This window comes from Salmo salar, chromosome ssa02 (assembly GCF_905237065.1).
Source record: "Salmo salar chromosome ssa02, Ssal_v3.1, whole genome shotgun sequence".
Lineage (NCBI taxonomy): Eukaryota > Metazoa > Chordata > Actinopteri > Salmoniformes > Salmonidae > Salmo > Salmo salar.
The window spans coordinates 6,781,491-6,797,511 of record NC_059443.1 but is presented as its reverse complement, the minus strand read 5'-3'; the positions used below and the strand labels follow the sequence as shown (position 1 = coordinate 6,797,511).

At 41.6% G+C, this 16,021-nt stretch overlaps 1 protein-coding gene across 1 annotated transcript in view; it reads right to left on the bottom strand.

Annotated features, from left to right (window-relative positions):
• Positions 1 to 16,021, bottom strand: part of LOC106597732 (protein Jumonji) — a 150,048-nt gene that overhangs the window by 7,215 nt on the left and 126,812 nt on the right. The window contains exons 16-18 of the mRNA XM_045712773.1: positions 4,738 to 4,920; positions 3,786 to 3,916; positions 2,433 to 2,613 (exon numbers count right to left, since the gene is read on the bottom strand). Of these exons, the coding sequence (XP_045568729.1) occupies positions 2,433 to 2,613; positions 3,786 to 3,916; positions 4,738 to 4,920 (495 nt within the window). The remainder of the gene's footprint in view (positions 1 to 2,432; positions 2,614 to 3,785; positions 3,917 to 4,737; positions 4,921 to 16,021) is intronic.

Genomic DNA, 16,021 nt, shown 5'->3' with positions numbered 1-16,021 from the left:
CATGAGGAGCATGCCATCAGGACATAGAATAAACACAACATTTTCCCTCCTGAACCACCTGCAGGGACATGAGGAGCATGCCATCAGGACATAGAATAAACACAACATTTTCCCTCCTGAACCACCTGCAGGGACATGAGGAGCATGCCATCAGGACAGAATAAACACAACATTTTCCCTCCTGAACCACCTGCAGGGACATGAGGAGCATGCCATCAGGACAGAATAAACAACATTTTCGCTCCTGAACCACCTGCAGGGACATGAGGAGCATGCCATCAGGACATAGAATAAACACAACATTTTCCCTCATGAACCACCTGCAGGGACATGAGGAGCATGCCATCAGGACAGAATAAACACAACATTTTCCCTCCTGAACCACCTGCAGGGACATGAGGAGCATGCCATCAGGACAGAATAAACACAACATTTTCCCTCCTGAACCACCTGCAGGGACATGAGGAGCATGCCATCAGGACAGAATAAACACAACATTTTCCCTCCTGAACCACCTGCAGGGACATGAGGAGCATGCCATCAGGACAGAATAAACACAACATTTTCCCTCCTGAACCACCTGCAGGGACATGAGGAGCATGCCATCAGGACAGAATAAACACAACATTTTCCCTCCTGAACCACCTGCAGGGACATGAGGAGCATGCCATCAGGACATAGAATAAACACAACATTTTCCCTCCTGAACCACCTGCAGGGACATGAGGAGCATGCCATCAGGACATAGAATAAACACAACATTTTCCCTCCTGAACCACCTGCAGGGACATGAGGAGCATGCCATCAGGACATAGAATAAACACAACATTTTCCCTCCTGAACCACCTGCAGGGACATGAGGAGCATGCCATCAGGACAGAATAAACAACATTTTCGCTCCTGAACCACCTGCAGGGACATGAGGAGCATGCCATCAGGACAGAATAAACAACATTTTCGCTCCTGAACCACCTGCAGGGACATGAGGAGCATGCCATCAGGACATAGAATAAACACAACATTTTCCCTCCTGAACCACCTGCAGGGACATGAGGAGCATGCCATCAGGACATAGAATAAACACAACATTTTCCCTCCTGAACCACCTGCAGGGACATGAGGAGCATGCCATCAGGACAGAATAAACACAACATTTTCCCTCCTGAACCACCTGCAGGGACATGAGGAACATGCCATCAGGACAGAATAGACACAACATTTTCCCTCCTGAACCACCTGCAGGGACATGAGGAGCATGCCATCAGGACATAGAATAAACACAACATTTTCCCTCCTGAACCACCTGCAGGGACATGAGGAGCATGCCATCAGGACAGAATAAACACAACATTTTCCCTCCTGAACCACCTGCAGGGACATGAGGAGCATGCCATCAGGACATAGAATAAACACAACATTTTCCCTCCTGAACCACCTGCAGGGACATGAGGAGCATGCCATCAGGACAGAATAAACACAACATTTTCCCTCCTGAACCACCTGCAGGGACATGAGGAGCATGCCATCAGGACAGAATAAACACAACATTTTCCCTCCTGAACCACCTGCAGGGACATGAGGAGCATGCCATCAGGACATAGAATAAACACAACATTTTCCCTCCTGAACCACCTGCAGGGACATGAGGAGCATGCCATCAGGACAGAATAAACACAACATTTTCCCTCCTGAACCACCTGCAGGGACATGAGGAGCATGCCATCAGGACAGAATAAACACAACATTTTCCCTCCTGAACCACCTGCAGGGACATGAGGAGCATGCCATCAGGACATAGAATAAACACAACATTTTCCCTCCTGAACCACCTGCAGGGACATGAGGAGCATGCCATCAGGACAGAATAAACACAACATTTTCCCTCCTGAACCACCTGCAGGGACATGAGGAGCATGCCATCAGGACATAGAATAAACACAACATTTTCCCTCCTGAACCACCTGCAGGGACATGAGGAGCATGCCATCAGGACAGAATAAACACAACATTTTCCCTCCTGAACCACCTGCAGGGACATGAGGAGCATGCCATCAGGACATAGAATAAACACAACATTTTCCCTCCTGAACCACCTGCAGGGACATGAGGAGCATGCCATCAGGACATAGAATAAACACAACATTTTCCCTCCTGAACCACCTGCAGGGACATGAGGAGCATGCCATCAGGACAGAATAAACACAACATTTTCCCTCCAGGGACAATAAAGTAAGACCGGTCTTTCTACAAGACATTTACGATTGAGCTGACATCTGCAGACTTAACCATCGATGCCATCTCCACGAACATCGGGGAAATGGCCTTTCAGAAGGCTCCTTGTTGGCCGTGCAGTGCGCTTGTCGACAACGTGCCTTTGATTGAATCCCCTGCCTATGTTTGTGCCCAACCTTCCCTGCCCAGTAAAGACTCACCATGGAGAGGTAGCAGAGGTGTTGGCACACCTGGCAGCGTCGGTCCGAGGGGTCGAGCCTCAGCCACTGGCGCTGGATCCTCCTGCTCTCTGACGAGGCCTGGTTGTCATGGCTACAGTAGCGGGCAACAGACCGCAGCCCGGCGTCAAACAGATCCCTGCGCTGTCTCAACTCTGTATCCCTGGAACAGGTAGAGCAGACTGGTGTATCGTCTGTAATCAATGGCTACTGTTTCCTTTTTTTAAAGTTGTAGAAAGGGTCAATTTGCAATAGGTAACGTACTTTTAAATGAATGATGATTGATTCTTGAGAGTGGTTCCATTTCTCCAGCCTCATCCCACAGCTGTTTATTCAACAGGTGGTGGGGTGAGTAGCCTTACATTCTATGTATGATGGGACTGTGATAAAATCAAATGTATTTATATAGCCCTTCTTACATCAGCTGATATCACAAAGTGCTGTACAGAAACCCAGCCTAAAACCCCAAACAGCAAGCAATGCAGGTGTAGAAGCACGGTGGCTAGGAAAAACTCCCTAGAAAGGCCAGAACCTAGGAAGAAACCTAGAGAGGAACCAGGGTCTGAGGGGAGGCCAGTCCTCTTCTGGCTGTTCGGGTGGAGATTATAACAGAACATGGCCAAGATGTTCAAATGTTCATAGATGACCAGCAGGGTCAAATAATAATAATCACAGTGGATGTCGAGGGTGCAGCATGTCAGCACCTCAGGAGTAAATGTCAGTTGGCTTTTCATAGCCGATCATTCAGAGTATCTCTACCGCTCCTGCTGTTTCTAAAGAGTTGAAAACAGCAGGTCTGGGACAGGTAGCACGTCTGGTGATCTACAATGATACTGTGATCTACAATGATACTGTGATCTACAATGATACTGTGATCTACAATGATACTGTGATCTACAATGATACTGTGACCTACAATGATACTGTGACCTACAATGATAATTCTGCTATTAATACTGTGATCTGGAATGATAATACTGCTATTGATACTGTGATCTGGAATGATAATACTGCTATTGATACTGTGATCTGGAATGATAATACTGCTATTGATACTGTGATCTGGAATGATAATACTGCTATTGATACTGTGATCTGGAATGATAATACTGCTATTAATACTGTGATCTGGAATGATACTACTGCTATTGATACTGTGATCTGGAATGATAATACTGCTATTGATACTGTGATCTGGAATGATAATACTGCTATTGATACTGTGATCTGGAATGATAATACTGCTATTGATACTGTGATCTGGAATGATACTACTGCTATTGATACTGTGATCTGGAATGATAATACTGCTATTGGTTAAATAGTTAAACCCACCTGAGGTCTTTGAGAAGTGAGGTCATGGTACTCAGAATGACACCATTCTCCCGTTTAGATTCTGACATTGCGATCTGGTACAGCAACTTCTCCATGGAGAAGGACCTCTCTATGCGTCGACATTTCAGCTCCTGGGGAGGAGAGGTAAGAGATATTTCAACATTTGATATGACAGGGTCTTTTGACAACATATCCCAGTTCAGATGAATGGATGTGCTCAGTTTGGTAAACCCTCGCAAATCCCTCCTTTCATGCAGTAGATGTGTATGTAACTGAAATCCATGTGGATAACAGAATCTTTGATACTGAATTCACCAGCGGAACACCGGGTACACAGAGGCACTCTCTACCCTCAGTTTGTCCACTCTATCTGAACTGACTGACTGATAGACAGACTGACTGACTAAACTATGTGTTGACTTTGCCAGGAAGCTGGTTAAGTCAGACTTTAGAGTCTGGTTACCACCCCTTCGTGAGGAGCTTTCAGGACTGGAACTCAGTCAAACTGGCCACCCCAAGATGTACAGGAGCATGGAGAGGTACAGGACGGGTACAGGAGTTCATACTCTATGTGGTCAGACTCCTAAACGAAAATGGATTTTCGTTAATTTTAGCAAAGACATTTATATCACTTTGAAATTGTCTTGAATAACAATATATATATATTTTTATTGTAACAGAAAAGTAATGAAGATTTTTTTATGGAGAACTGTGTTTAAGAATCTGTATTAATGTTGAAGACCAATACATTAACCAAACTGATCTTGCAACTTTATCTGTGAAAACAACATTTATCATGCCGATGCCAACGACTAGTAACACTATACTAAATACTACAGCAACGTTAGCATGGCAGGTAACATTATAATCCATTATGTACTGAATTAAACTATACTCTTCTTTCAACTAATAGCTTTTCCTTCAAGTATTGATACGACGGGGGGGCTCCAACCTTGGCAGCCTGGTATCCCGTGTTCAGCCACTGGGGGGTGGCGAAGTGCACTGTCTCGGAGACGCTGTAGCCGCAGCACACCTTGGAGACGAACGCTGCCGGGAAACAGACGACGAACTGGCCACTCTGCTGGACGGTCCGGTGCACTTTGACCCCCGCTCGACACAGCACCTCCGGAGAGATCTGGAGGGAGGGAGGGAGAGAGGGCATGTATTACCTGACGACCAAGTCTACATCCCAAATGGCATCCTCTTCCAGATGTAGTGCACTACTTACACCCTGTTCCCTATATAGTGCACTACTTACATTCTGTTCCCTATATAGTGCAGTTCCTGCACCCTGTTCCCTATATAGTGCAGAACTTTTCACCAAAGCCCAGTGTGTATGTGTGTGGACAGTGTTTATGTAGTCCATGATGTACTGTATGTGTGGACAGTGTTTATGTAGTCCATGTTTGTACTGTATGTGTGGGGACAGTGTAGTCCATGTTTGTACTGTATGTGTGGACAGTGTTTCTGTAGTCCATGTTTGTACTGTATGTGTGGACAGTGTTTATGTAGTCCATGTTTGTACTGTATGTGTGGACAGTGTTTCTGTAGTCCATGTTTGTACTGTATGTGTGTGGACAGTGTTTCTGTAGTCCATGTTTGTACTGTATGTGTGGACAGTGTTTATGTAGTCCATGTTTGTACTGTATGTGTGTGGACAGTGTTTCTGTAGTCCATGTTTGTACTGTATGTGTGGACAGTGTTTCTGTAGTCCATGTTTGTACTGTATGTGTGGACAGTGTTTATGTAGTCCATGTTTGTACTGTATGTGTGGACAGTGTTTCTGTAGTCCATGTTTGTACTGTATGTGTGGACAGTGTTTATGTAGTCCATGTTTGTACTGTATGTGTGTGGACAGTGTTTATGTAGTCCATGTTTGTACTGTATGTGTGTGGACAGTGTTTATGTAGTCCATGTTTGTACTGTATGTGTGTGGACAGTGTTTATGTAGTCCATGTTTGTACTGTATGTGTGGACAGTGTTTATGTAGTCCATGTTTGTACTGTATGTGTGTGGACAGTGTTTATGTAGTCCATGTTTGGACAGTGTTTATGTAGTCCATGTTTGTACTGTATGTGTGGACAGTGTTTCTGTAGTCCATGTTTGTACTGTATGTGTGGACAGTGTTTCTGTAGTCCATGTTTGTACTGTATGTGTGGACAGTGTTTATGTAGTACATGTTTGTACTGTATGTGTGTGGACAGTGTTTCTGTAGTCCATGTTTGTACTGTATGTGTGGACAGTGTTTATGTAGTCCATGTTTGTACTGTATGTGTGTGGACAGTGTTTATGTAGTCCATGTTTGTACTGTATGTGTGGACAGTGTTTCTGTAGTCCATGTTTGTACTGTATGTGTGGACAGTGTTTCTGTAGTCCATGTTTGTACTGTATGTGTGGACAGTGTTTATGTAGTCCATGTTTGTACTGTATGTGTGTGGACAGTGTTTCTGTAGTCCATGTTTGTACTGTATGTGTGGACAGTGTTTATGTAGTCCATGTTTGTACTGTATGTGTGTGGACAGTGTTTATGTAGTCCATGTTTGTACTGTATGTGTGTGGACAGTATTTCTGTAGTCCATGTTTGTACTGTATGTGTGTGGACAGTGTTTATGTAGTCCATGTTTGTACTGTATGTGTGGACAGTGTTTATGTAGTCCATGTTTGTACTGTATGTGTGGACAGTGTTTCTGTAGTCCATGTTTGTACTGTATGTGTGGACAGTGTTTCTGTAGTCCATGTTTGTACTGTATGTGTGGACAGTGTTTATGTAGTCCATGTTTGTACTGTATGTGTGGACAGTGTAGTCCATGTTTGTACTGTATGTGTGGACAGTGTTTATGTAGTCCATGTTTGTACTGTATGTGTGTGGACAGTGTTTCTGTAGTCCATGTTTGTACTGTATGTGTGGACAGTGTTTATGTAGTCCATGTTTGTACTGTATGTGTGGACAGTGTTTATGTAGTCCATGTTTGTACTGTATGTGTGTGGACAGTGTTTCTGTAGTCCATGTTTGTACTGTATGTGTGGACAGTGTTTATGTAGTCCATGTTTGTACTGTATGTGTGTGGACAGTGTTTATGTAGTCCATGTTTGTACTGTATGTGTGTGGACAGTGTTTCTGTAGTCCATGTTTGTACTGTATGTGTGTGGACAGTGTTTATGTAGTCCATGTTTGTACTGTATGTGTGGACAGTGTTTATGTAGTCCATGTTTGTACTGTATGTGTGTGGACAGTGTTTCTGTAGTCTATGTTTGTACTGTATGTGTGTGGACAGTGTTTATGTAGTCCATGTTTGTACTGTATGTGTGGACAGTGTTTATGTAGTCCATGTTTGTACTGTATGTGTGTGGACAGTGTTTCTGTAGTCCATGTTTGTACTGTATGTGTGGACAGTGTTTATGTAGTCCATGTTTGGACTGTATGTGTGGACAGTGTTTATGTAGTCCATGTTTGTACTGTATGTGTGTGGACAGTATTTCTGTAGTCAATGTTTGTACTGTATGTGTGGACAGTGTTTATGTAGTCCATGTTTGTACTGTATGTGTGTGGACAGTGTTTCTGTAGTCCATGTTTGTACTGTATGTGTGTGGACAGTGTTTATGTAGTCCATGTTTGTACTGTATGTGTGGACAGTGTTTCTGTAGTCCATGTTTGTACTGTATGTGTGGACAGTGTTTATGTAGTCCATGTTTGTACTGTATGTGTGTGGACAGTGTTTATGTAGTCCATGTTTGTACTGTATGTGTGTGGACAGTGTTTATGTAGTCCATGTTTGTACTGTATGTGTGTGGACAGTATTTCTGTAGTCCATGTTTGTACTGTATGTGTGGACAGTGTTTCTGTAGTCCATGTTTGTACTGTATGTGTGTGGACAGTGTTTATGTAGTCCATGTTTGTACTGTATGTGTGGACAGTGTTTATGTAGTCCATGTTTGTACTGTATGTGTGTGGACAGTGTTTCTGTAGTCCATGTTTGTACTGTATGTGTGTGGACAGTGTTTATGTAGTCCATGTTTGTACTGTATGTGTGTGGACAGTGTTTCTGTAGTACATGTTTGTACTGTATGTGTGGACAGTGTTTATGTAGTCCATGTTTGTACTGTATGTGTGGACAGTGTAGTCCATGTTTGTACTGTATGTGTGGACAGTGTGTATGTAGTCCATGTTTGTACTGTATGTGTGGACAGTGTGTATGTAGTCCATGTGTGTACTGTATGTGTGGACAGTGCTGTAGTCCATGTTTGTACTGTATGTGTGGACAGTGTGTATGTAGTCCATGTTTGTACTGTATCTGTGGACAGTGTTTATGTAGTCCATGTTTGTACTGTATGTGTGGACAGTGTTTATGTAGTCCATGTTTGTACTGTATGTGTGGACAGTGTTTATGTAGTCCATGTTTGTACTGTATGTGTGTGGACAGTGTTTATGTAGTCCATGTTTGTACTGTATGTGTGGACAGTGTTTATGTAGTCCATGTTTGTACTGTATGTGTGTGGACAGTGTTTCTGTAGTCCATGTTTGTACTGTATGTGTGTGGACAGTGTTTCTGTAGTCCATGTTTGTACTGTATGTGTGTGGACAGTGTTTATGTAGTCCATGTTTGTACTGTATGTGTGGACAGTGTTTCTGTAGTCCATGTTTGTACTGTATGTGTGGACAGTGTTTATGTAGTCCATGTTTGTACTGTATGTGTGGACAGTTTATGTAGTCCATGTTTGTACTGTATGTGTGGACAGTGTTTATGTAGTCCATGTTTGTACTGTATGTGTGTGGACAGTGTTTCTGTAGTCCATGTTTGTACTGTATGTGTGGACAGTGTTTATGTAGTCCATGTTTGTACTGTATGTGTGGACAGTGTTTATGTAGTCCATGTTTGTACTGTATGTGTGTGGACAGTGTTTCTGTAGTCCATGTTTGTACTGTATGTGTGGACAGTGTTTATGTAGTCCATGTTTGTACTGTATGTGTGTGGACAGTGTTTATGTAGTCCATGTTTGTACTGTATGTGTGTGGACAGTGTTTCTGTAGTCCATGTTTGTACTGTATGTGGTGACAGTGTTTATGTAGTCCATGTTTGTACTGTATGTGTGTGGACAGTGTTTATGTAGTCCATGTTTGTACTGTATGTGTGGACAGTGTTTATGTAGTCCATGTTTGTACTGTATGTGTGTGGACAGTGTTTCTGTAGTCCATGTTTGTACTGTATGTGTGTGGACAGTGTTTCTGTAGTCCATGTTTGTACTGTATGTGTGTGGACAGTGTTTATGTAGTCCATGTTTGTACTGTATGTGTGGACAGTGTTTCTGTAGTCCATGTTTGTACTGTATGTGTGGACAGTGTTTATGTAGTCCATGTTTGTACTGTATGTGTGGACAGGTTTGTAGTCCATGTTTGTACTGTATGTGTGGACAGTGTTTATGTAGTCCATGTTTGTACTGTATGTGTGTGGACAGTGTTTCTGTAGTCCATGTTTGTACTGTATGTGTGGACAGTGTTTATGTAGTCCATGTTTGTACTGTATGTGTGGACAGTGTTTATGTAGTCCATGTTTGTACTGTATGTGTGTGGACAGTGTTTATGTAGTCCATGTTTGTACTGTATGTGTGGACAGTGTTTATGTAGTCCATGTTTGTACTGTATGTGTGTGGACAGTGTTTATGTAGTCCATGTTTGTACTGTATGTGTGTGGACAGTGTTTCTGTAGTCCATGTTTGTACTGTATGTGTGTGGACAGTGTTTATGTAGTCCATGTTTGTACTGTATGTGTGGACAGTGTTTATGTAGTCCATGTTTGTACTGTATGTGTGTGGACAGTGTTTCTGTAGTCTATGTTTGTACTGTATGTGTGTGGACAGTGTTTATGTAGTCCATGTTTGTACTGTATGTGTGGACAGTGTTTATGTAGTCCATGTTTGTACTGTATGTGTGTGGACAGTGTTTATGTAGTCCATGTTTGTACTGTATGTGTGGACAGTGTTTATGTAGTCCATGTTTGGACTGTATGTGTGGACAGTGTTTATGTAGTCCATGTTTGTACTGTATGTGTGTGGACAGTGTTTATGTAGTCCATGTTTGTACTGTATGTGTGTGGACAGTGTTTATGTAGTCCATGTTTGTACTGTATGTGTGGACAGTGTTTCTGTAGTCCATGTTTGTACTGTATGTGTGTGGACAGTATTTATGTAGTCCATGTCTGTACTGTATGTGTGGACAGTGTTTCTGTAGTCCATGTTTGTACTGTATGTGTGGACAGGGTTTATGTAGTCCATGTTTGTACTGTATGTGTGTGGACAGTGTTTATGTAGTCCATGTTTGTACTGTATGTGTGTGGACAGTATTTCTGTAGTCCATGTTTGTACTGTATGTGTGGACAGTGTTTCTGTAGTCCATGTTTGTACTGTATGTGTGTGGACAGTGTTTATGTAGTCCATGTTTGTACTGTATGTGTGGACAGTGTTTATGTAGTCCATGTTTGTACTGTATGTGTGTGGACAGTGTTTCTGTAGTCCATGTTTGTACTGTATGTGTGTGGACAGTGTTTATGTAGTCCATGTTTGTACTGTATGTGTGTGGACAGTGTTTCTGTAGTCCATGTTTGTACTGTATGTGTGGACAGTGTTTATGTAGTCCATGTTTGTACTGTATGTGTGGACAGTGTAGTCCATGTTTGTACTGTATGTGTGGACAGTGTGTATGTAGTCCATGTTTGTACTGTATGTGTGGACAGTGTGTATGTAGTCCATGTTTGTACTGTATGTGTGGACAGTGTAGTCCATGTTTGTACTGTATGTGTGGACAGTGTGTATGTAGTCCATGTTTGTACTGTATATGTGGACAGTGTTTATGTAGTCCATGTTTGTACTGTATGTGTGGACAGTGTTTATGTAGTCCATGTTTGTACTGTATGTGTGGACAGTGTTTATGTAGTCCATGTTTGTACTGTATGTGTGTGGACAGTGTTTATGTAGTCCATGTTTGTACTGTATGTGTGGACAGTGTTTATGTAGTCCATGTTTGTACTGTATGTGTGTGGACAGTGTTTCTGTAGTCCATGTTTGTACTGTATGTGTGTGGACAGTGTTTCTGTAGTCCATGTTTGTACTGTATGTGTGTGGACAGTGTTTATGTAGTCCATGTTTGTACTGTATGTGTGTGGACAGTGTTTCTGTAGTCCATGTTTGTACTGTATGTGTGTGGACAGTGTTTATGTAGTCCATGTTTGTACTGTATGTGTGGACAGTGTTTATGTAGTCCATGTTTGTACTGTATGTGTGGACAGTGTTTCTGTAGTCCATGTTTGTACTGTATGTGTGGACAGTGTTTATGTAGTCCATGTTTGTACTGTATGTGTGTGGACAGGTGTAGTCCATGTTTGTACTGTATGTGTGGACAGTGTTTATGTAGTCCATGTTTGTACTGTATGTGTGTGGACAGTGTTTCTGTAGTCCATGTTTGTACTGTATGTGTGGAGAGTGTTTATGTAGTCCATGTTTGTACTATATGTGTGGACAGTATTTATGTAGTCCATGTTTGTACTGTATGTGTGTGGACAGTGTTTATGTAGTCCATGTTTGTACTGTATGTGTGGACAGTGTTTATGTAGTCCATGTTTGTACTGTATGTGTGTGGACAGTGTTTATGTAGTCCATGTTTGTACTGTATGTGTGTGGACAGTGTTTATGTAGTCCATGTTTGTACTGTATGTGTGTGGACAGTGTTTATGTAGTCCATGTTTGTACTGTATGTGTGGACAGTGTTTATGTAGTCCATGTTTGTACTGTATGTGTGTGGACAGTGTTTCTGTAGTCTATGTTTGTACTGTATGTGTGTGGACAGTGTTTATGTAGTCCATGTTTGTACTGTATGTGTGGACAGTGTTTATGTAGTCCATGTTTGTACTGTATGTGTGTGGACAGTGTTTATGTAGTCCATGTTTGTACTGTATGTGTGGACAGTGTTTATGTAGTCCATGTTTGTACTGTATGTGTGGACAGTGTTTATGTAGTCCATGTTTGTACTGTATGTGTGGACAGTGTTTATGTAGTCCATGTTTGTACTGTATGTGTGGACAGTGTTTATGTAGTCCATGTTTGTACTGTATGTGTCGGACAGTGTTTATGTAGTCCATGATGTACTGTATGTGTGTGGACAGTATTTATGTAGTCCATGTTTGTACTGTATGTGTGTGGACAGTGTTTCTGTAGTCCATGTTTGTACTGTATGTGTGGACAGTGTTTCTGTAGTCCATGTTTGTACTGTATGTGTGTGGACAGTATTTCTGTAGTCCATGTCTGTACTGTATGTGTGGACAGTGTTTCTGTAGTCCATGTTTGTACTGTATGTGTGGACAGTGTTTATGTAGTCCATGTTTGTACTGTATGTGTGTGGACAGTGTTTATGTAGTCCATGTTTGTACTGTATGTGTGTGGACAGTATTTCTGTAGTCCATGTTTGTACTGTATGTGTGTGGACAGTGTTTATGTAGTCCATGTTTGTACTGTATGTGTGGACAGTGTTTATGTAGTCCATGTTTGTACTGTATGTGTGTGGACAGTGTTTATGTAGTCCATGTTTGTACTGTATGTGTGTGGACAGTGTTTATGTAGTCCATGTTTGTACTGTATGTGTGGACAGTGTTTCTGTAGTCCATGTTTGTACTGTATGTGTGGACAGTGTTTATGTAGTCCATGTTTGTACTGTATGTGTGTGGACAGTGTTTATGTAGTCCATGTTTGTACTGTATGTGTGGACAGTGTTTATGTAGTCCATGTTTGTACTGTATGTGTGTGGACAGTGTTTCTGTAGTCCATGTTTGTACTGTATGTGTGTGGACAGTGTTTATGTAGTCCATGTTTGTACTGTATGTGTGTGGACAGTGTTTCTGTAGTCCATGTTTGTACTGTATGTGTGGACAGTGTTTATGTAGTCCATGTTTGTACTGTATGTGTGGACAGGTGTAGTCCATGTTTGTACTGTATGTGTGGACAGTGTTTATGTAGTCCATGTTTGTACTGTATGTGTGGACAGTGTGTATGTAGTCCATGTTTGTACTGTATGTGTGGACAGTTTTGTAGTCCATGTTTGTACTGTATGTGTGTGGACAGTGTTTATGTAGTCCATGTTTGTACTGTATGTGTGTGGACAGTGTTTATGTAGTCCATGTTTGTACTGTATGTGTGGACAGTGTTTATGTAGTCCATGTTTGTACTGTATGTGTGTGGACAGTGTTTATGTAGTCCATGTTTGTACTGTATGTGTGTGGACAGTGTTTCTGTAGTCCATGTTTGTACTGTATGTGTGTGGACAGTGTTTATGTAGTCCATGTTTGTACTGTATGTGTGGACAGTGTTTATGTAGTCCATGTTTGTACTGTATGTGTGTGGACAGTGTTTCTGTAGTCTATGTTTGTACTGTATGTGTGTGGACAGTGTTTATGTAGTCCATGTTTGTACTGTATGTGTGGACAGTGTTTATGTAGTCCATGTTTGTACTGTATGTGTGTGGACAGTGTTTATGTAGTCCATGTTTGTACTGTATGTGTGGACAGTGTTTATGTAGTCCATGTTTGTACTGTATGTGTGGACAGTGTTTATGTAGTCCATGTTTGTACTGTATGTGTGGACAGTGTTTATGTAGTCCATGTTTGTACTGTATGTGTGGACAGTGTTTATGTAGTCCATGTTTGTACTGTATGTGTCTACAGTGTTTATGTAGTCCATGATGTACTGTATGTGTGTGGACAGTATTTATGTAGTCCATGTTTGTACTGTATGTGTGTGGACAGTGTTTCTGTAGTCCATGTTTGTACTGTATGTGTGGACAGTGTTTATGTAGTCCATGTTTGTACTGTATGTGTGTGGACAGTATTTCTGTAGTCCATGTTTGTACTGTATGTGTGGACAGTGTTTATGTAGTCCATGTTTGTACTGTATGTGTGGACAGTGTTTCTGTAGTCCATGTTTGTACTGTATGTGTGTGGACAGTGTTTATGTAGTCCATGTTTGTACTGTATGTGTGTGGACAGTATTTCTGTAGTCCATGTTTGTACTGTATGTGTGTGGACAGTGTTTATGTAGTCCATGTTTGTACTGTATGTGTGGACAGTGTTTATGTAGTCCATGTTTGTACTGTATGTGTGTGGACAGTGTTTCTGTAGTCCATGTTTGTACTGTATGTGTGTGGACAGTGTTTCTGTAGTCCATGTTTATACTGTATGTGTGGACAGTGTTTCTGTAGTCCATGTTTGTACTGTATGTGTGGACAGTATTTATGTAGTCCATGTTTGTACTGTATGTGTGTGGACAGTGTTTATGTAGTCCATGTTTGTACTGTATGTGTGGACAGTGTTTATGTAGTCCATGTTTGTACTGTATGTGTGTGGACAGTGTTTCTGTAGTCCATGTTTGTACTGTATGTGTGTGGACAGTGTTTATGTAGTCCATGTTTGTACTGTATGTGTGTGGACAGTGTTTCTGTAGTCCATGTTTGTACTGTATGTGTGGACAGTGTTTATGTAGTCCATGTTTGTACTGTATGTGTGGACAGTGTAGTCCATGTTTGTACTGTATGTGTGGACAGTGTGTATGTAGTCCATGTTTGTACTGTATGTGTGGACAGTGTGTATGTAGTCCATGTTTGTACTGTATGTGTGGACAGTGTAGTCCATGTTTGTACTGTATGTGTGTGGACAGTGTTTATGTAGTCCATGTTTGTACTGTATGTGTGTGGACAGTGTTTATGTAGTCCATGTTTGTACTGTATGTCTGTGGACAGTGTTTATGTAGTCCATGTTTGTACTGTATATGTGGACAGTGTTTATGTAGTCCATGTTTGTACTGTATGTGTGGACAGTGTTTATGTAGTCCATGTTTGTACTGTATGTGTGTGGACAGTGTTTATGTAGTCCATGTTTGTACTGTATGTGTGTGGACAGTGTTTATGTAGTCCATGTTTGTACTGTATGTGTGGACAGTGTTTCTGTAGTCCATGTTTGTACTGTATGTGTGGACAGTGTTTATGTAGTCCATGTTTGTACTGTATGTGTGGACAGTGTTTCTGTAGTCCATGTTTGTACTGTATGTGTGGACAGTGTTTATGTAGTCCATGTTTGTACTGTATGTGTGTGGACAGTGTTTATGTAGTCCATGTTTGTACTGTATGTGTGGACAGTGTTTATGTAGTCCATGTTTGTACTGTATGTGTGTGGACAGTGTTTATGTAGTCCATGTTTGTACTGTATGTGTGGACAGTGTTTATGTAGTCCATGTTTGTACTGTATGTGTGGACAGTGTTTATGTAGTCCATGTTTGTACTGTATGTGTGTGGACAGTGTTTATGTAGTCCATGTTTGTACTGTATGTGTGTGGACAGTATTTCTGTAGTCCATGTTTGTACTGTATGTGTGGACAGTGTTTCTGTAGTCCATGTTTGTACTGTATGTGTGTGGACAGTGTTTATGTAGTCCATGTTTGTACTGTATGTGTGGACAGTGTTTATGTAGTCCATGTTTGTACTGTATGTGTGGACAGTGTTTATGTAGTCCATGTTTGTACTGTATGTGTGTGGACAGTGTTTCTGTAGTCCATGTTTGTACTGTATGTGTGGACAGTGTTTATGTAGTCCATGTTTGTACTGTATGTGTGGACAGTGTTTCTGTAGTCCATGTTTGTACTGTATGTGTGTGGACAGTATTTCTGTAGTCCATGTCTGTACTGTATGTGTGGACAGTGTTTCTGTAGTCCATGTTTGTACTGTATGTGTGGACAGTGTTTATGTAGTCCATGTTTGTACTGTATGTGTGTGGACAGTGTTTATGTAGTCCATGTTTGTACTGTATGTGTGGACAGTGTTTATGTAGTCCATGTTTGTACTGTATGTGTGTGGACAGTGTTTATGTAGTCCATGTTTGTACTGTATGTGTGGACAGTGTTTATGTAGTCCATGTTTGTACTGTATGTGTGTGGACAGTGTTTCTGTAGTCCATGTTTGTACTGTATGTGTGTGGACAGTGTTTATGTAGTCCATGTTTGTACTGTATGTGTGGACAGTGTTTCTGTAGTCCATGTTTGTACTGTATGTGTGGACAGTGTTTATGTAGTCCATGTTTGTACTGTATGTGTGGACAGTGTAGTCCATGTTTGTACTGTATGTGTGGACAGTGTGTATGTAGTCCATGTTTGTACTGTATGTGTGGACAGTGTGTATGTAGTCCATGTTTGTACTGTATGTGTGGACA